This window comes from Mustela nigripes, chromosome 4 (assembly GCF_022355385.1).
Source record: "Mustela nigripes isolate SB6536 chromosome 4, MUSNIG.SB6536, whole genome shotgun sequence".
Taxonomy (NCBI): domain Eukaryota; kingdom Metazoa; phylum Chordata; class Mammalia; order Carnivora; family Mustelidae; genus Mustela; species Mustela nigripes.
In genome coordinates this window covers 70970318-70992000 of record NC_081560.1, presented here as the reverse complement: position 1 = coordinate 70992000, position 21683 = coordinate 70970318, and the positions used below count along the sequence as shown (strand labels likewise).

General features: G+C 39.6%; 1 protein-coding gene and 1 pseudogene across 2 annotated transcripts in view; both read right to left on the bottom strand.

Moving 5' to 3' along the window:
- FAM133B (family with sequence similarity 133 member B) overlaps nucleotides 1–16663 on the bottom strand; it is a 29129-nt gene extending 12466 nt beyond the window's left edge. The window contains exons 1-8 of one of the 2 annotated variants that reach the window (XM_059396858.1): nucleotides 16477–16663; nucleotides 8861–8958; nucleotides 7574–7652; nucleotides 6361–6435; nucleotides 6192–6224; nucleotides 5687–5749; nucleotides 4981–5073; nucleotides 3246–3296 (exon numbers count right to left, since the gene is read on the bottom strand). In XM_059396858.1, the coding sequence (XP_059252841.1) occupies nucleotides 3246–3296; nucleotides 4981–5073; nucleotides 5687–5749; nucleotides 6192–6224; nucleotides 6361–6435; nucleotides 7574–7652; nucleotides 8861–8958; nucleotides 16477–16500 (516 nt within the window). In that variant the 5' untranslated portion in view covers nucleotides 16501–16663. The remainder of the gene's footprint in view (nucleotides 1–3245; nucleotides 3297–4980; nucleotides 5074–5686; nucleotides 5750–6191; nucleotides 6225–6360; nucleotides 6436–7573; nucleotides 7653–8860; nucleotides 8959–16476) is intronic. The other variant, XM_059396859.1, reaches the window with a different exon arrangement.
- On the bottom strand, nucleotides 16620–20936 carry LOC132016319 (large ribosomal subunit protein eL21-like; annotated as a pseudogene).
- Between the last annotated feature and the right edge of the window lie 747 nt (nucleotides 20937–21683).

Below are 21683 nucleotides of genomic sequence, written 5' to 3'. Positions count from 1 at the left end.
TACATTTAAAACTGACTTATCAGTGATTTATTTGGCCTTAAGGAGGGACCAGTTTTATACTTTCCAGCTGGCTAGTCATTTTGTCCTAAGAAAAGTCTTTTTCTTTTTCTTTTTTTTTAAAGATTTTATTTATTTGACAGAGAGAGACACAGCGAGAGAGGGAACATAAGCGGGGGAGTGGGAAAGGGAGAAGCAGGCTTCCCACTGAGCAGGGAGCTGGACACAGGGCTCAATTCCAGGACCCCAGTATCGTAACCTGAGCTGAAGGCAGATGCCTAACGACTGAGCCACTCAGGCATCCCAAGAAAAGCCACTTTTATCATACATTAAACCCACAAATACTTACAAGTTTTTACTTGGGCTCTACACTGCTCCACTGCTTCCTTCCCGTCCCATTCCTGTCCCATACCACACTGTCTGATGCTTAAAAAATACTTAATGTCTAGTTAGGGTAAGTCATACCCAGGAACATTTATTAAATCTTCATGTGCTTCTCTGTCTCCTGATCAGTTCTTCAAATTTTTCCTATATATTCTTTGTTACTATTAGAATGGGATATTTTGGGGCACCTGGGTGGCGCCCTGGTGGTTAAGCCTCTGCCTTCAGCTCAGGTCATGATCCCAGGGGCCTGGGATCCAGCCCCTCATCCGGCTCTCTGCTCAGCGGGGAGCCTGCTTCCTCCTCTCTCTCTCTGCCTGCCTCTCTGCCTACTTGTGATCTCTCTCTCTGTCAAATAAATAAATAAAATCTTAAAAAAAAAAAAAAAAGAAATGGGATAGTTTCATCCACTGTTAGTTATTACACTAAATTTTCACAATTTAAAAATGAGTCGAAAACAATGACTGATATACGACTTACAATTACACCCTCTTAAAAAAAGATTTATTTTAGAGACAGAGAAAGCACACGAGCATGGGCTGGAGGAGGGGCAGTGGGAGAAGAAGAGAGAAAAATCCTCAAGCGGACTCCCTGCCGAGTGCAGAGCCCAGGGCGGGGCTCAATCCCAGGATCCTGAGGTATGACCTGAACCAGAGCTGAGAGTCAGATGCTTAGGACTGAGCCACCCTGATCCCCTTAAAATTACACCATTTTGGTAACACTCTACATTAACTATACCAGAATTAAAATAAAAAACTTAAAAATATATATATATTACCCAGGAAGAACAATTACACCCTTTTAAAATCGTAACAGACATTCTAAACAAGATTAAGAGAAGCCATGGGCCAAAAAAATGTTCATTATGTGTATAAAAGATGAGTAGTATCCAAAATATGAAACTCCTGGGTCGCCTAGTATCATAGTCGTTTAAATGTCCCATTCTTGGTTTTGGCTCAGGTCGTGATCTTAGGGTCATGAGATCAAGCCTGGCTCTGGGTCCATGTTTGGCATGGAGTCTGCTTAAGATTCTCTCCCTTACCTCCCCCAAGTCTACTATGTCCAAGTGACATATTATATGACTGCCTTTAAATGATACTGGGAGGGGGAACCCAGACCTATCCCAAATCTCCATCTCTCTCTGTGGTCCACAGTGTCCTGGTCAAGACTACCCAGGAAAGAATCATTCTTCAACTTGCCCCCCATAAGGCAAGCCTCACCCCAGCTGCATACCCATTGCCCAACACAGCTACAAAGGGATTAGCCTGGCCAGCTCTTGGCGCTATGTGAAAGCTTCTACTGAAGCTCTTCCATGTAGAACCAAAACCACCTACTTGTTGGGTGGTTCTTACTAAAAAAATCAGACCTAAGCTGAACAGTCTATAAAAGGACGTCAGTGTTCTAGTCTAAAAAGGTGAGGGAAGGGAAGCAATCAGCAAAATCTAGAATATAGGAAACTTCTACTGTTTTCTTAAAAAATACATTTCAAGAGGAAAATTTAAAAAAAGGGGGAGAGTTATAAATTAAAGGGGACTTATGAGATTTAATAATCAAATGCCATCTTAGAATTTGCCTGGATCATGACATAAATCAACTATAAAAATTTTTATGAAAAAGGAGGACATTTTGAAACACTATTATTATATTTGAAATTATTGTGAAAATGTTAATATGCAATAGTACTGTTTAATTTTTAAACATGGTCTTATATTTTAAAGATAAATACTAAGTATTTGTGGCTAAAGTAAAGTTAAAATTTAAAAAAGAGGTGGGGGAAGAAGTAGTGTGAGAGTTTCGTGGTAAGCTTTTATTTATCTAGTCCTTAAATCTGCTGAATATGCAATGTTAATGCTACCTTTCATTTGTCTTACAGTTAACAAAAAGCAACCGGCTTTCCAAAGTGATACTATTAATACAATTCTATTTGTAAAAAACACAAAGGATAATTTGCCTCCTATACCCGATTCATAAATAGCAAGCAGGATTGTTTTAATTCCAATAAATTCCATTTGTTTTAATATAAATAAGTGCATTTTTAAGTAATCTCTACACCCAACAAGGGGCTCGAATCTACAACCCCACCCAAGATCAAGAGTCCCATGGTACAATGACTGAGACCGCAGGTGCCCCTGAAGTTCCTACTTTTGATTCACAACAATAAAACAAAACAAAATAAACAATACATCCAGAAAATGTAAATTCACAGAGCTGGAAAGCAGATTAGAAGTTACCAGAGGATGCAGGGGAAGGAATAATGGGAATTAGAGTATGGGTTGTTTTTAAGGGGGTGACGAAGTTTTTAAACTAGAGAGCTGGTCACTGCACAACACTGTACATACACAATATTCCTTCCTCCAAATTGTAATTTTAAAATGGTTAATAGCATATTATGTAAATTATACCTCAATTTAAAAAAAACATATAAAAATACTGAGTAAAATATAGTGACTCTGGTCTACAGTTTTTTTAATCAATAATTGCTTTCTTTAGGTTTTTAAGAACCAGAAAAAGATTTTTCTCTAAGATTGCTTATTTTATTTATTTGAGAGAGAGAGAGAAGGGGGAATGGCAGAGGGAGAGGGTATTGAGCCCGACTGAGCAGGGAGCCTGATCCCAGGATCCTGGGATCATAACCCGAGCCGAAGGCAAAGGCTTAACCAAATGAGCTACCCAGGTGCCCCACTTTTCTGATTTTTTAACCTTTGATAATGAATTCAACAAATAATTTCCTTAAGTCAAAACAAAATGCTATAAAAGCAAAAGAAATAAATTTCTTAAATTAAAAGGAAGAATACATTACTGTTAATTTCTAGACATAAATGAAGAATGAAGTATTTTATGATAGATTAAAATAAAATTATAATTACCTTTTCTTTCTCAGTTGCATCCTTTGACCTTTTCTTCTTTTTTAAACTGTCCTAAACAAACAAACATATATATACATATCAATTTGAAATGTAAGAGAGCGCGTAAGGACAAAAACAGCAAAAAGGTGATTTGCTCTAGGACTAAAAAAAGTTTATTTCAATACCAGAACTTCATTCTGAAAATAAGGGAAATGTATGTCACATATATATGTATGTGCTTGTATGGCAATAAGGCTTTTTTTTTTTTTTTTTTTTTTAAGATTTTGTTTATTTAACAGAGAGAGAGAGAGATCACAAGTAGACAGAGAGGCAGGCAGAGAGAGAGGAGGAAGCAAGCTCCCCACTGAGCAGGCCGGATGTGGGGCACAATCCCAGGACCCTGAGGTCATGACCCCAGCCAAAGGCAGAGGCTTAACCCACTGAGCCACCCAGGTGTCCCAAGGCTTCTTTCTTTATCTGGCTGTATATCAAATCTATGCATACCAAAAATGATAGACATTGTAATAACCACAGGGTTTCTTTTAAAATAAGACTTAATGCCATTTGCTTATTTTTGCCTGTGGTGGTCATACGCACTGAGGTTCTCTTTTTTTTTTTTTTTTTTTAAAGATTTTATTTATTTATTTGACAGACAGAGATCACAGGTAGGTAGAGAGGCAGGTAGAGAGAGAGGAGGAAGCACGCTCCCTGCGGAGCAGAGAGCCCGATGTGGGGCTCGATCCCAGGACCCTGGGATCACGACCTGAGCTGAAGGCAGAGGCTTTAACCTACTGAGCTACCTAGGCGCCCCCGCACTGAGGTTCTCATTCACACTGTCCTCAGAAATCCCCAAACTGATTTTTCTACTCTCCCTATAAGGAAGAAAGGTGAGAATTTCTGCTTCTGATTCTTTTAGTTTTAGCCATTAACATCCCTGAGCCTTCCTCATCCATATGGATGAGGCTTGTTGAGAGAATTAGGCTAACATGTCCATTGCTCAGAACTGTGCCTAACACATACTAGGCATCTGAAAAAGATTAACTATCCATATTAGACTGACTCTTCTGTCTTAAAAGACAAAACGAAAACCAACATTTACTAACAATTTTCTAGATGCCAGGCATTTTGTCAGAAGAAATCATACTAGGACAAGTAGAGATCTGCCCCCAAATGAGCTGTTTTGTTCTCCTGGGGTTCTAGAACAGTGTTTGTAAAACTGTGGCCCAAAGATAGGCCTGTATCAGAATCACAGGGGACAAATGTTAAAAATGTAGACTTCTGAGCCTAAGGCAGACTTACTAAATCAGACTCTCTCGACATGAGGCCTAGGAATCTACATTGCTATTGCAACCTGCATGTATTTCTTATTACCACATATGTTTGAGAGCCAATTATGTTTCACAGTTCTGGACATACAGAACAGATTTAGGTATAATGGAAAGGACACTGGACTAGATAGTGGAGTATGATTTTTCTTCTGAACCCTCACTTCTGTATGAAAATGGGAAAAACAATGTCTGCCATGTTTATTATAAAAGCTGTCATGGAAATGCTGAGACATGAAGGCATATGTGGAAGTATTTAGAGAACAATAAAATCCCATATGTAAGAAAGATATTAAGTTTATCAATTGAGTGGCACAGTCCATCAAAGTACAAAAAATAGCATCTCATCTGTAAACTGACAGCAATTTAAGATAGGATGACCTAAAAGGAAAAAAAAATGTGTTTGTTATCCAAAATGTTGCTGATTTTACCTTACTGTCCGATTCAGTTTCTGACATGGAGCTTTCAGAAGATTTATGTGAACGATTCTTCTTTTTCTTTTTCCTTTTTCCTTGTTTTTTGTCCTATATAAAACATTTTTAGAAATATTTGCTTTCTCTTTCAAAAATATAATCGATGCATTTTATTAATACCAAAACTTTATCAATGAACAAACTTAAATGAAAGAACCAGTTTGCAAGTGCATGTTTTACATAATAATTTTTTAAGCAAACTCTATGCCCATGTGGGGCTTGAGCTCACAAACCCAAGATCAAGAGTCATGTGCTCTACTGACTGAGCCAGCCAGGTGCCCCATTCATAAGTAATGCTTAAAATGTAACTTATATTAATCTTCCTGCTTTATAAAAAAAAGTCAAGTAATTTAAATCACATGTAACCTCTAGCATCTAGTCAAATAGCATTTTAGATTTTTAGACTCCATTTCTTTTACTGATGTTTTTAAAGAGAATAAGACAAATTTAGGAATTAATATATATATTTATATCTAAATATATACTTAAATACCTAGTTATTTATTCATATCAGTGCTCTCAGTTATGGATAATTAACCAAAACCTGGAAGCCAAAGTTTCTAACAGGTATTTCATAATGGATATCCTCTTGTCATTAAAAAAACAAAAACAAAAAAACAAACTAGAGATTATTATTTCATAAACCATTACAGGCAAGTCTTACCTCATCTTCAGAATCTGAGGAACTGCTGGAAGAATCAGAGCTTGATGAAGAAGAAGATGAATACTTGACCAAACACAAAATAATTAAAGCTTGTGAGATGCAGGAATTATTTTTCTTTCTTATCACTAAGTCTCTCAAATACTTAACAAAATCAATCTAGTGGTCTGAGAGATCTACACAGATGCCTTAAATATTAAAATGTCAAATATCACACTCCCCACACTCCCTCACATACACGAAAAAGGCTCAACAAAGTAACAACAGATATGCCAATGGTAATCAATGTTCTCTCTTTCTCTCCCTGACAACAACAGAGTTACCAGGATATAAGGAGGTAAGTGCTTTTCTTTATACTGCTAATACAATAAAACCCACCCATAACTACTAAAGGACTTCAAGACTCCTTGACTCATTTACAGTTAACATACAGATCATAAAAATTATTCTTACTTTTCTTGTAGACTCTTAATTGTAACATTTAGAAAAATGGAAAACTTTTGCTCACCCTACCAGATTTCTTCTTTTCTTTTTTCTTTCTCTAAAAGCAAACAAATAAAAGTACAAATCTAAATATGTTGATGTGAGTTTTTAAAATTATCTATTGGCAGTAGGACACAGATTATGAAAACCCAAATAGGACATTAAAAACAGCATTAAGCTCAAAATGGCATTACCTGTCTTTTTTTGGATGAGCTCTCACTTCCACTTAGTAATTTCTCCCTGTGTTTTTCTAGTTCTTTCTTCCAGTTCTGCAAAAAGGTTATGAACACCATCAGAGGCTATATATCCCCTTGAAATACACCTGATATAGACAGCCACTACTTCCTTTCCTCTGTCCTCTACTACCTCTCACCATCTTGGCCTCTAAGTACAGGGAAAAATACAGGTGCCAGAACCCTGTCACCAAAAGACCCTTTACTAGCTCCTTCCTTCCTTCCTTCGACAGCGTGAGTGGGGGTGGGGTGGGGAGTGGGAAGGAGAGGGAGAGAGACCCTTAAGCAGACTCTGCATAGAGTCTGAGGTGGGGCTCAATCTTACAACCCTGAGATCGTGACCTGAGCCAAAATCAAGTCAGCCGCTTAAGCCACTGAGCCAAGCAGGCACCAGCCACACTAGTTCTTTTCTTTAAAAAAAAAAAAAAAAAAAAGATTTTATTTATTAGAGAGAGAGAGAGAGAGAGAGAAAGAGAGAGAGACAGAGAGAGTGCTTGTGCATGCAAGCAGGGAGAGGAAGAGAGGGGAAGGGAGATGGATAAGCAGACTCCCAGCTGAGCCTGAAGCCTGATATGGGGCTCAATCCCTAGACCCTGAGATCATGACCTGAGCTGAAATCAAGAGTTGGCCACCTAACTGACTGAGCCACCCAGGCACCCGGCCCCACTAGCCCTTTTCAAAGAGGGTATTAAAGAGTGGGAGTTCTACACTGTATATTGAGAGGAATAGTCAGTATTATCAGTGAGGCTGAGAACCTTTTCTTTTTAACGAAGATGGTTAGATTCTATTTCCAAAGCTGAATTTATCTATCCATCCATCCATGTATATTTTTAAAAGATTTTAAGTAATCTCTCTACCCAACATGGGGGTTCAAACTCACAATCCTGAGTTCAAGAGTTGCTCACTCTACTGAATGAGCTAGCTAGGCAACCCTGAATTAATCTACATTGTAGCTGAAATACTACACACGTTTGTAACCAAAACAGGCAAATATCATGGAAATCTCAGGGTAATATAAGCACACAAGTACACAGGGGCATGGGAAGCTAAAGAGAAGTCAATTTTAGAAAACCCAAGATGACATAAATTACTGTAATATGGTATTCCTCTTTTTATTTTAAAGAAATCATACATTTAGGGTGCCTATTTTTTCAAACAAGTACTATTTACAAACCTCATTCATTTTTTCTTCAAATTCAGCCAATGCCTTGGAGCCTTTCTTTTTCTTTTCTAATTGTTCTTTCACTTCTTCCCTTAAAAAATAGGAAACAAGTAAGTTTTCAAGCAATTCCTATTAGAGGTGGATGCTTACAAACAGAACAAAATTTTCATAAATAAAAATTTCTTAATATCCTAATAAACCTCCATTTCAGTGTTGATATGTTTAAATTATTTTGCTCACATCCTCCTTAATCAAATATTATGAATACACTCTGTCAGATACCACTGATCATTCCTTTTTCTAAGTATGGATTATAAGAGCTAATACACCAAACATCTGAGCACTTATATACAAGTGGCACTGTTTTTAATACATGCTACTTTAATCCTAATAATCCTGTGAGAAAATACAGTATTATTACTCCTATTTTACAGAAAAAGAAGGGAAGCTTGAGGACGGTATAAATTCTTCCTCAAGTCCCAAAGCTAGTAGTTTCAGTGTTAGGGTGCGCTAAAGTCTATTTAAACTACTATTTTTATACTAAACATTAATTTTATAATGCACCTCACATATGGGACAGAAGAGTTGATACAGCATGCCTGACAGCTTATTCCTAGAAAGGCCCATTTATGAGTTTAGCCCTGGCTGGCATCTGGGAATTTGGATTCTGGAAAGGTGCTTACCATTCCCTCATAAGAGTAGCTCACTGTACGAATACTACGAATACTACTGTTGAGGGTGATCACCTGCATTTCTTCTGGGAGTCTGGGATTTTGACACCTGATAGGCAGAGGCTGACCAGTCCCCAATAAAAGCCCTGGGCACATGGAGTCTCTCACAGACTCCCCTGGTTGGCAACACCTCAGATGTGTTAAGACAACTCATTGCTGAGGTTATAAATTCATCCTATGTGATTCCACAAGAGAAGAAGCCGTACAAATCTGAGCCTAGTCTCCCCGAGACTTCACCCCATGATCCTTTTCCCTTACTGTGGCTGGTACACTCTGTAATAAATCTTATCCAAAAGTACATCTATCTGGGAGTCCTTCTACCTCTTTAGAGGTAGAGAAGAGAACGGTATGAAAGGTTATCTGGTAGCTATACAGGATGGTGGGTTCTCAAATACTTGCTTTACAGTTATGCATGATGCATGTGTTTCATACACTGACAAGAAAGCACCTATGAGTATCACTTCAAAAATTATGTGTGACAACTGATTTGCAAGCAGTAAGAGTTGTAACAGTAACCTTTAAAAAATTTACAAAAACCTTATAAATGTCTAAATTGTTTTACAAATACCAGGTAGGCCTTGGTCGATTCAGATAATCTTGGATCGTTGGCCCCGAAGACTGGATTGGACCCCTTGATCTGGCCATTGCTATTGGGTTCATATAGGCCTTGAGGAAAGAATAAAAATTAACTCAATTAAAAAAATAAAAATGCAAATGCTCACTTACTCACCAAGCATGCTTTATTATAAATGCATACTATGTCTAACTAAGCATGAATAATCTGACTAACCAAATTTTTGTTATAAAAAATAAATTTAATGGTCTACTAAGTCTCACAAGTTTGAGAGGTGAGTAATATCGCTATTTCACAGGAAAAAAAAATGTTTTTCACCAGAGATTTAATGAAAATAATAGTGATACCTCTTTCTTACTGTAAGATTACTTTATAATGTCTTCTCCTAAAGCCCGATAACCCTGTAAGACTGTAACACTATGCTCACTGGCAAATGAAGAAACTTAGATGTGAAGAAGTTGAAGATGTAACTTTTTTTTTCAAAGATTTTATTTATTTATTTGACAGACAGAGATCACAAGTAGGCAGAGAGAGAGGCAGGCAGAGAGAGAGGAGGAAGCAGGCTCCCTGCTGAGCAGAGCCCGATGTGAGGCTCCATCCCAGGACCCTGGGATCAGGACCTGAGCCAAAAGCAGAGGCTTTAAACCTCTGAGCCCCCCAGGCGCCCCTCTACTGTATCTTTTATCTCAGAAAGTATATGCCATACTGATGGCAATTTGTCTTGCCAACTTTTGACACCAAAAAATTAAATTATGCATAGACAACAAAAGAAAAAAAAAACCAGATAGAGAGGACTTTATAAAAATTAAAACATTTGTGTATCAAAGAACACTACCAAAAGAGTGAAAAGACAATCCACAGAATGAAAGAAAATATTTGCAACTCATACATTTAATAGGCAATTAATATCCAGAATGCATAAAGAAATCCTACAACTCAACAGCAAAAAACCCAAACGATCCCATTAAATGTGCAAAGGACCTGAATCAACATTTCTCCGAAGAAGATATTCAAATGTCCAAGAGCACATGAAGATATGTTCAACTCACCAGTCACTGGGGAAATGCAAATCAAACTACAATGAGATGCCACCCTGTACCCATTAGGATGACTACTACCAAAACCAGAAAATAACACATGCTGTCAAAAAGAGGGAGAAACTGCAATCTTTACACATTGCTGGTGAGAATATAAAAGGGTGCAGCTGTCATGGAAAAGTTGGGTTTCCTCAAAAAGTTCAATAGAGAATGACCAGACGATCCGATGATTCCAACTCTTAAGTGGAACTAAACAATAACTGAAAGCAGGGACTCAAACAGATACTTGTACACTCCTGTTCACAGCAGCATTATACAAGACAGCCGAAAGTGAGAACAATCCAAATATCCATCTACTGATAAATGGATAAACAAAATGTGGCACATACAGAAAATGGAGTATTACTCAGCCTCAGAAAGAAATGACATTTGTGAGCCTGAGTGGCTCAGTCAGTTAAGCATGTGACTGTTGATTTCAGCTCAGGTCCCGAACTCAGGGTCATGAGATTGAGCCCTGCATCTGGCTTTGTACTGGACCTGGAGCCTTTTTAAGATTCTTTCTTTCCCTCTGTCCCCCACTTAAAAAAAAAAATTTTTTTTTTTTAAATTTTAAAACATTTTATAGCTGTTTATTAAGATGGTATCTTGGTTTTTGGTAACTTGCTTTTGCTTTTGAGAAATCTTGGACACCTTTCCATATCAATAACTATAGATCTACTCTTTAGTGGCTGCATAGTATTGATTTTGAGGGTATACTTTATAATGCATCTCAGTTTGATAGCTCTTTGTGTACTTTCCATTTTCCCTATTTTTGTAATTTAGTTTTGAACATCCTTGTATATGTTTGCATTCTTTGGAAATGAACAGTTTTTACAATTTTAAGCTTAAGATACATTTTTCTTAACTGCTACTAAAATTATGTCATGGTACCAAAGGAATGAGACGATGTTAGATGGACAGATAGATAATCTCCTATTGTAAAAATGATGAGCTTGGCTTTGCACATTGTACCTGCTTCTGGTTAGGATTGTCAGGGTCATTAGTAGGGCTAGCAACTCTTCTGTTGCAGCCTCCATTGGTTGTTGTATTTCCACATGAACTGAGTGAAATTCTTAGCAGAGGCAGTTGAATGAAATATTTGAGAACATAACAGTTGATGTAAAACATGTCACTACATGCCTCTCTGTAAAGAGAGTTGAATTTGATAGTCACATCTAGCCCTGGTCCTGTAAACATCCCTGACATTAAGAGCTCTAGAATTAGTTCCTGCCTATAAGAAAATTATGTTAATGGATTTTTCATCCCAAGTAATTAGTTAGGCAGTATCCAGCTGAATGGAAGTAGTTTTCAGTATGTGTTGTTTATAATGGTTTTATATTGTTTGCTCTGCCAGAGAAATCTGGAAATATATAACCCATTTTTTAAAAAATGTTTACAGTTTTTTTTTTTAATATTTTATTTATTTATTTGACAGAGATCACAAGTAGGCAGAGACAGGCAGAGAGAGAGGAGGAAGCAGGCTCCCCGCTGAGCAGAGAGCCCGATGCGGGGCTTGATCCCAGGACCCTGAGATCATGACCTGAGCCGAAGGCAGTGGCTTAACCCACTGAGCCACCCAGGTGCCCCTATAACCCATATTTGTTATTTGGCAAATATTGGTTATTTTCACAGGTTTTGCTAAATAAAATGCAACAAATACATTAACATCCTTTCACTTCCTTGTGAACATTAAGTAATGGTTTTGTTTAAAGCCTTAAAATCAACTTTGGTAGTAGTCATTTTCTACCACTATTCTTTTTATTTAAAAAATGGAAGAAAAGAATAAAATTTTTTAAAAACTGGAAGAGTTTTGGGGCACCTGGGTGGCTCAGTGAGTTAAGCATCCAACTTTTCATTTAAGCTGAGGTCATATCTTGGCATTGTGGGATCCAGCCCTGTGTGGAGCTTCGTGCGCAGTGCAGAGTCTGCTTGTCCCTCTACCTCTGCTCCTCCCCAGCTCACACACTCTCTCTCAAATAAATAAATGAAATCTTAAAAATAAGTGAATAAATAAGAGTTTTTGTAAATGCTTATTGGATTGGGTTAAATTTCGAAAACCAGGGGTGGCTGGGTGGCTTAGTTGGTTAAGCATCTGCTTTCAGGGGTGCCTGGGTGGTTCAGTGTGTTAGCCTAATTTGGGGCATAGAGCCTACTTAAAAAAAAGAAAAAAAAAAGAATCGTAACACATTTACCACATTTGACAGTCTTCAAATATTCTAGCATGTATCTTAAAATCACATTAATTAACATTTCTATGTGCCTTAATGTCTATTGTGAAACTGCTTCCCCAAAGTACATACCAGTTTGTCTTAGGGTTTACTTTTCAGGGGAAAATTAAATAGTAAAGTAATATATTCACATGCTAAGACTCTTAATTATAGACAACTTATGGTACTATCACATGAGCTATCTGTCTATGCAATAAGGTTTAACTTTCAAGCTTTTGACCATAAACACTACCCTTAGTCTGCATAAGTACATTCCATATATCTCAATTATTTACTTTAATTGTAACAGCAGTATTTATTAAGTACATCTTACGTGTTAGGCTCCTTTGCAAAAACACTTGATGGTCTATGCTCATAAACATTAAGCAACAATGCTTTTTTTAAAAAATTAAGATTATTTATTTATTTATTTGACAGACAGAGATCACAAGTAGGCATAGAGGCAGGCAGAGAGAGAGGGGGAAGCAGGCTCCCTGTTGAGCAGAGAGCCTGATGCAGGGCTCTATCCAAGGACTCTGGGATCATGACCTGAGCTGAAGGCAGAGGCTGTAACCCACTGAGCCACCCAGGGCCCCAAAAAACAATATTCTTAACACTAAGGGGGTGAATGGTTAGGCATCGGTTAAAATATAGAAAGTATGCAATTTCCTAAACTGTCTATGACTTAATCACTTTAAATACTGTGATCTTATAAATCAAACACTTGTATTCATATGTAATTAGAAATGTCTGTGGCTCCAAATTGCTGCATGAGTTTGGGTAACAGAAAACAATCTCTTTTTGAAACTCAGGATATTGGGGCACCCAGCAGGCTCAGTCGGTGGAGCACACAACTCTTGATCTCAGGGGCTGCCAGATCGAGCCCCACGAAGATGCAGAGAGTACTTAAAAATAAAATCTTTTTAGGAGCGCCTGGGTGGCTCAGTGGTTAAAGCCTCTGCCTTTGGCTCAGGTCCTGTCACATCGGGCTCTCTGCTCAGCAGGGAGCCTGCCTCCTCCTCTCTCTCTCTGCCCGCCTCTCTGCCTACTTGTGATCTGTCAAATAAATAAAAAAACTTTAAAAAATAAAATAAAATCTTTTTTTTTCTTAAAGATTTTATTTATTTATTTGACAGAGATCACAAGTAGGCAGAGAGGCAGGTAGAAGGGGTGGGGAGGGAGCACGCTCCCTGCTGAGTAGAAAGCCCGATGCAGGGCTTGATCCCAGGACCTCAGCTGAAGACAGAGGCCCAAATACACTGAGCCACCTAGGCACCCCTTAAAAATAAAATCTTAAAAAAGAAACCCAGGATGGCAAACTGGGCTCAAGGGAATACATAAGTGGGCAGGTACTAAAAAGGACGCAAGAACAAAATGTGCAGACCTTCATTTGTTACTTTGATTACCTATTTTTATCTAGAGGATACATCTGTTTTAGAGGGCAAAAAGTATCAAGAATATGAGGGAAACTTCTGAAAATAATGGGGACAACCGGTGGCCATCATGAATTTATGAACACTTTACAAATCTTGAGAACTAAAATGTTCAGTTAAAAAAAAAAACTGTTCAAGAATGTACAACACCTATCGTGAACCCTGATGTCAAGCATGGACTACAGGTGAAAATAATGTGTCAAGACAGGTTCATCAATTTTAACAATGCACGACTCTCCAATAGCTTTCAAAGTAGGTGAGGCTGTGCATGACTGGTCCTGGAATACATGGGAGCTCTCAGTACGCAAGGCTCAATTTTCCTATGAATCCAAAACTGCTCTAAAAAGTAAAGTCTACTTTATTTTTTTTTTTAAGAAGATTTTTATTTATTTATTTATTTGACAGATCACAAGTAGGCAGAGAGGCAGGCAGAGAGAGGAGGAAGCAGGCTCCCCACTGAGCAGAGAGCCCTATGCGGGACTTGATCTCAGGGCCCTGAGATCATGACCCAAGCCAAAGGCAGAGGCTTTAACCCAATGAGCCACCCAGGCGCCCTAAAGTCTACTTTAAAGAAAAAAAAAAAAAAAAAAGATCTTAAGTAATCTCTACAGGCAACGTGAGGCTTGAACTTAAAACCCTGAGCTCAAGAGTAGCATGTTCTGCCGACTAAGCCAGCCAGGCGCCCCAAAGCAGTCTTTTTTGAAAACAAAACAAAACCTTCGACGTAGACTTCATGAGTTTTTTAAATTTATTTTTATTTTTTTAAAGGTTTTATTTATTTATTTGACAGAGAAGGAGATCACAAGTAGGCAGAGAGGCAGGCAGAGAGGGGGAAGCAGGCTCCCTGAGAAGAGAGCCCGATGTGGTGCTCGATCCCAGGACCCCGAGATCATAACCTGAGCTGAAGGTAGAGGCTTAACCCACTGAGCCACCCAGGCACCCCTATGAGTTTTTTTAGAAAGCAATTCTATCATCTTTAGGACTATGATTTTACTATCAATGTAAGAATTAAAAATACCATTATTTTCAGAGGCAAACAATCCTTTTATTTAAAACCAAGAGTTACGACGTACTGAACTTAGTATCAGATGACCCAAGTTTTGGTCCGAGTTTATACAGTTCCATCTCCTCCATGCAACGAGGAGACTAAACTAGACAATCTGTCTTCTAACTCTTGATTTCATGTTTTCATTCCCACAGCCTTTCAAGTGCAAATAAAAAATCTTACCAGAACACTCTGTGCCATGACAGCATACCAAATAATAAGCAGAGCCCAGAGTTATTATCAAAACGTTCTAGTAAATGAAGCTAATTTGAAAAGTTTCAAATGCTTCAAAAGGATATGTAAACCAACACTTTTCCCCAGTAAAAGAAAACAAAAACATCTTAGGTCTCTGTATGAAATGGTATCCAAGGTCTGGTGATTTCTAAACATTCAAACCCTCAGTCATTAAAGAATCAAAACACTCTTAACGCCTCAAACCTAAGGATGCTCCAGCAGAACACCATTTCAACTCTACGAGAATCAGGATATCAGAAAAAGGTCTGACCTACAGTCATTCCTTGAACCTTGTAAGGCTCACCACTGTGGTTCCTAGACATCTTTGATTATGAAGGCTATATAAAATTAAAACACACGTTTTGAACATAAGAAATGCTCTCATTTCATAAAAGTAATGCTCTTTTAGCAGCTCCCCCCCGCCTGAAAATGCAATAATCACTGAACACAAAAGTTCATTAAATTTAGTATATTAACTTTAATAACTGCATGTATGTATGTAATGCATTTATTTATGTTTTGCTGCTCAGTGGCTAAAACTCTGTCACAGATAAATTCCAGGAACTGTAAGGCTGCAACCTATTATGTTTACCATCCATCCAGTCTGATTTATAATCTGGACTTTCCAGACCAAACTAGCAGCCATGAAGAACGCCTCCTTCCCCCTCTTGTCAAAAGCACCTTCTCTTCTGAATGCCTTCAGAACCACGAATCTCCATCATCAAGTATTTCTTACTCTTTCTGCTATTACTTATTCCTGTGTCTCCTTTATCTCATTTACTACAACAACTTTCATGCCAAGCATTCCCTGGCTATCTGCCTTCTGCGGTTTTAACTATTTTGCAAAGTTGTGGAGAACACTGATACCCCTTTAGAGACGAAGAAACTGAAGCTCGGAGAAGAAAAGCAACTCGTCTTGGTCACTCAACTCCCGAGGGTCCAAAACTGACACGCCAGTCCACGCCTGATTCCAAAGACAACCGTCTGCACCCTTCATTCTTACACAGGGCCTCCTAGGTGCCAGGTCGTGGTAAGTGCTGAGAACACGAAGCCCAATGCTTCCATGCTGGTCCTCAAACGGGAGGCTGTCTCCGGCCAGAACTGGGCGCGCAGCAGGCCCACGGAAAGGAGCCGCGCCCGAGGCCTCCACGCCTCCATCCCACCTGCGTGCGCCCCGCAGGGGCCTGGAGCCAGGGTGGGCGATCCCCACAAGAGGGCGAGTCCCCGCGCCGCCAGGGGCCTCCGACTCCGGACGTACACCCAAGAGGAGACGAATTCCTTGAGCCGCTGTAGCTCCAAAAACTGGGCACTGCCAGCCCGAGTGCGGGACGAGGGAAAGGAGCCAGGAAGCACCGACCCAAGGAGCGGCGGGGTTGAGAAAAAAGGGTGACACGAGAGAGGAGAAGAGAGGAGAGAGTGGGGGGGCCCCAAAGCGCCAACTGCGTGCGCGGCGCACGCGCGTCTGGGGCCGGCGGGGATGGAGGGAGCTGGGTCGCCCGGCTCGAGGTCCAAGCGCCGCCGCTGACCCTCAGGCCCCGTCGGGAAAAGCAAGGGGCTCCGCTCTCCTGCCGCCGGCTCCCGCGTCGCCCCACTGTTTTTCCCACCGGGTACTCACCACCCGATTGTCCCGCTTCCCCATGGTGCAGGACTGAGCCCACAAACGCCGAGGGAGAAGAGGCCAGAGAGCGGCCGAAAAGGGCCCGCCGGAGGTCCTTCTGCCGACTCCCTACCCTGCCCAGAGAGAGGCGCCTCGCGGCCCTAGCGGCCGCACCCGGCCACAGCGCCACCTACCGCTGCGGAGGAGAGGCGGGCGACTGCCATCACCCGCGGTTCCCAGGCTTCTCCCGGCGGATCCCAGCCCAGGACAGGCGGGTACTGCTCTTCTCCTACAGCGGGCTCACCAAGGCGACGCACACCCGTTCGGCATTGGACTGTTTTACTCTCTTCCATTTCTGATGCGCCGAAATCCTCATTCTAGGGGATACGAAGATGATTCCAGTACTTACTATGGGCTTAACATAGCGCAAGTGCTGGCAGTAAAGTGACCGCCAGGACAGACTGGGTCCCTCAACAGAGTCCATCATCAAGTGGTGGGGGAGAAGACAGTACTGTCACAGATGTCGCTAGAGAAATGGGACTTTATGTTCAATTATTGAACATAACATGCATAAACATGCATTTATTTCACACTAATTGTTGAACTTCTATTTTGTGCAATTCGCTGAGGAGGTGACTGGGAAGCTGGATACGATGCAGGACCCAAAGACCATGAAGATACCAGCCCTTCCTTCAAAGGGCGTGTCTACAACCTGGTAGGGGAGTTATACAGACAGAGGGCCAATTTTAGTACATGATTTTTCATAATAATGGAAGTAAGTACTAAACTTCAAGGGAGGTGATCTGGGCTCCAAAGAGGGAGTCATTATATTTACTGTTTATAGACATGGCTAATGTTGGGCCACTGTGGGCCCATCTAAGCATGATGCTATTAGAAAGTAATTGAAGGGACGCCTGGGTGGCTCAGTTGGTTGGACGACTGCCTTCGGCTCAGGTCATGATCCTGGAGTCCCGGGATCGAGTCCCGCATCGGACTCCCAGCTCCATGGGGAGTCTGCTTCTCTCTCTGACCTTCTCCTCGTTCATGCTCTCTCTCACTGTCTCTCTCTCAAGTAAATAAATAAAATCTTAAAAAAAAAAAAGAAAGTAATTGAAAATCAACCTGAATCTTTTTTGGATTCTTGGAAAAAAGCAAAACAGACTTACACTCATTACATACATAAAAACTCCTTAACATTATCTTTCCCAATTTCTCTCTCTTTCCCTTGCTCGCACTGCATTGCACAACAGTTGCTGCTGGCTCCCATTTTCTCTCAAAAAATTTCCATGAACTCTCTCAAATGTAGCCCATTTATGGTTCTACTCCTCATTCTCTTGAGTAACCCACTCTGCTTTTTACTTTGAATCTGTCCTCTAGTCTCGTTTCTCTTCCTCCTCCATTACTCCTAATTGAAGCTGGGGACTCTCTGACCAAAGAAAGGCTTCTTTGTATGGACAAGAGGAAGATGAGAGTCTGTGAACAGTAAGGTGGTTTTTTTAATGGCTCATTTATAGTGTTTTTAATATTCCAGGAATTTAATATATATTATTTCCAATGCTCCACCATAAACATGATAGCGATCAGTGAAAGAATATAGTGGTTTTTTTTAGCTCCTTCTTACCTTTGAGTTCCTTTGGCATGTTATACAGAGTACAGAGATTTTAAAAATATAATACTGCTATAATTCAACAGGAAATTTCTTGCGTCCTGTAGATATCTCCCCCACTGGCAATGTACAAGGCACTTTCCAGATGGCACATGGGATCCCGTGGGAGGACAGAGAAACAGGAAAATGACCTGTAAAACTAATGAAGAAGGCCAGAGCTATTGGGAGCTCATCTGAATGGATTCCAGAAAGACTGGATCGGTCCTGGCCTTCTCAGAATATAACTTAGAGTAACTCAATCGGAAGAATAACGAAATGCTTTATCCATCCTCTATACAAGTGTGATCTGCTAATAAATACATTTGCTTTCTAGCTAGGGACCTATACCTTCTGCCAAATTGCTTAGACATGACTAAGCAATTACATCCCATTTTCCAGATGAGAAAAAACTGAGGTTAAGATAAGCCAGGAAATTTGCCTCAGGTCCCATAGTTAGAAAAAGGAGAAGCTGGGGCTTCAAACACAGGTGTTACAAACTTGAGAGCCTTTGCTTTACTTAAAATATCACACAGCTTTTGGGGGAATGAGGGATAATTGAGAAGTGGCATTACAGTTGGATTTGGAAGGTGGACAGACCCCCACAGAGGAGCTGAAGAGGAAGAACATTCCAGACAGAGGGAACAGCCTGAGTAAAAGGAAAGGTGATCAGATATGGCAGCATAGACCACCTGTGACAGAGGGAAAACAAGGCTAGAAACGTACACTGGAGCTGGAGGCAAAGGGCCTTGAATGCCAAGGAAAGAAGTTTTATATTATTCTGCAGGCAAAGTTTTTTCTTTTTTCTTCTCTCCCTCCCTCCTCCATTCCTTCCTCTCTTTCTCCCTTCCTCCCTCTTTCTTCTTTTTTTAAGATGAATTTGTTGAGAGAGAGAGAGAGAGAGAGTGGGAGAGGGACAGAATCTTCAAATAGACTTCCTGGCTGAGCATGGAGCCGAATGGGGTTCGATCTCAGGATCCATGAGATCATGACTTGAGCTGAAACCAAAAGTCAGACACTCAACCAACTGAGACACTCAGGCACCCCTACAGGCAAAGTTTTTGAACAAAGGAATAACATGAGCATGATAAAAGACAAAGCTTTAAATAATGATGGTCTAATAATAACAGTAACAGTATTTAATATTAATACTACTAATAATGATTCACTGGAGGAAGGATTTTTAACTTGAATAGCATTCAAAGACTTTAATTCGAAAGGCATCTTTGGTGCACCTGGGTGACTACATTGCTTAAGCATCTGCCTTTGGCTCAGGTCATGATCCCGAAATCCGAGGATTGAACCCCATGTTGGGCTCCTTGATTCTCCCTCACCCACCTGCTCTTTCTCTCGCTCTCTCCCTCTCAAATGAATCAATAAAATCTTCAAAAAAAGGTCATCTTTAGGTACACTTGGACCGACTTGATCTGTATCCAAATTTAGTAGTATAAATGTTCTATACTTTTCATTGTTGTTGTGAGAAAAACCAAGAATTTCACATTGTATGTGAGAACATCAGCAAAAGAGACAACAGAAACCCAATCCACAAACTCAAGTGTTTGTTGTTGGAGTGGGCATAACCCTAGACTGGAAATGGAAGCATAGAGCTTTCATGTTTGAAGACATAGTCATTGTGATTATCCAACTATAGTAAGCAAAACAGTAAAAGATAGGGAACAGGGTAAATATCCATTATAAGGGAGCTGGTTAAATAAAGTATGGCACATCCAGGCAATGGCCAACTATCCAGATATTTAGAAAGTGATATACAGCTGTATGTACTGATCTAGAAAAATGGCCACTATACAATATTAAGAGAGTTTTAGAAGAATATATAGAATGTGAGAGCATGAGCATTAACAAGAAGATATATTGGCTGAACCACATGAAATTGTTGATATTCAGCAATTTCTAACCTATAAGAATGGCAATTTCAAGTGATTTAACTTACTTCATATATATGCTTGAATATGTCTAGGGAAATTTCTGAAAAGTTTACACACTAAACTCTTCCTGGTGGTTACTTTATAATAGTATTAGTGAATTGAAGCGGGGGGCATAAGAATTATTTTTCACCAGATAGCCTTGTTTTCTGATTTATTTGATTATAAAACTGCTCAACTAATCAACTCCCCTTTCTCTGATTCCACACTCGCCATTCAGTTCTGGATATAATTTTACCTACACAGAGAGAAAAGAGTGACCATGATTATCTTGTGCTCCAAACAGGTATATGTCTCACTGTAAAAAATATAAAGAGGATATATATATTTTTAAAGATTTTGAATCATGAAAACCAAGTAGCCATTCACTTTATTTACTTACCTACTTACTTAATAGTCTTGAGTTCTTTTATTTTTTTACACTTATCAGCCATGAATTCATTGGGAATGGGCTCCAGCAGCTCAGTATCCTCTCCCCTGGTTCTCACAAAGTGTGGAGCAGGCTTAGCACTCTAGACAAACCCAAGGACTTTTCTCTTGGGGTTCCTTCTTTTCCAGATCACACACTTCAGGAAGCCATTTTGGTTCTTGGAGTACTTAATATGCTCAATATGTACATTAATTCTCAAGGCAAGAGTCTTGCCCTTGTTTGTTTACAACCATGTTAATAGCCATGCTGGGTAACACTGCAGACTCTTCAAGTCTTGCCATTGATAACATTTGTGGGGCATTCCTTTTTGAACAGTGCCATTCTCCTGATGTCTACAATATCACCTTTCTAATAGATTGGCATGTATGTGGCCCAAGGAACCACTCTGTGTCTTCTTAAAAGGCCTAGAGAACATAAAGTGGGTGCCTTTCCTCTTTCCCTTTGTGTTGGTCATTTTGGCAAATTACTGGAAGATGACGGTTCCGGGCGAAAGGGAGCCATTCACTTAAATTACATTTCCTTTTATAAACCTGTTGCTCAGTGCTATTATTAGGGCAGAGGCAGTGGAAGTTACCAAGTACAGTGAGTCAGAAAGGAAAATTCCTGATGTTCATTAGACCTTCAACTAAATCAATGCATGATAATTTTACTGTAACTCTCCTCTTGTTCCATCTCTATCGAGGTGACTCACAAGCTATAAAAGTTCTTCTCCAATTATTTCAGGTTGGCTTTTGTTAGCAATGAAAGAGAACACCTTTAATTAAAAAAAATAACTTGCTTGAGGTATAGCTTACATGCAATAGAATTCACCAGTTTAAAATGTATAGTTTGTTGAGTTTTGATAAATGCATAGTCATGTAAGTACCACTACAGTCAAAATATAGAACATTTTCATTTCTCTAAAAAAAGTTCCCTTACACTTAGCTTTGTGTTTTTTAGAATTTCATAGAAATGCAATCAAATAAGAAGTATCCTTTCATGTCTGATTTCTTCCACTTATCATGATACTTTTTGAGATTCTCCTGTTCTGTGCATAGCAACAGTTGTTCCTTTTTATTGCTATGTAATATTCCACTCATTTATAAATCACAGTTCCCATCTTCATGGACACAGTGATGGCCATTTGGATTGCTTATAGTTTTTGCCTATTATGAATAAAGCTGCTATGAACATTCATATTAAAATGTTTGTGTGCACATATGTTTTCATT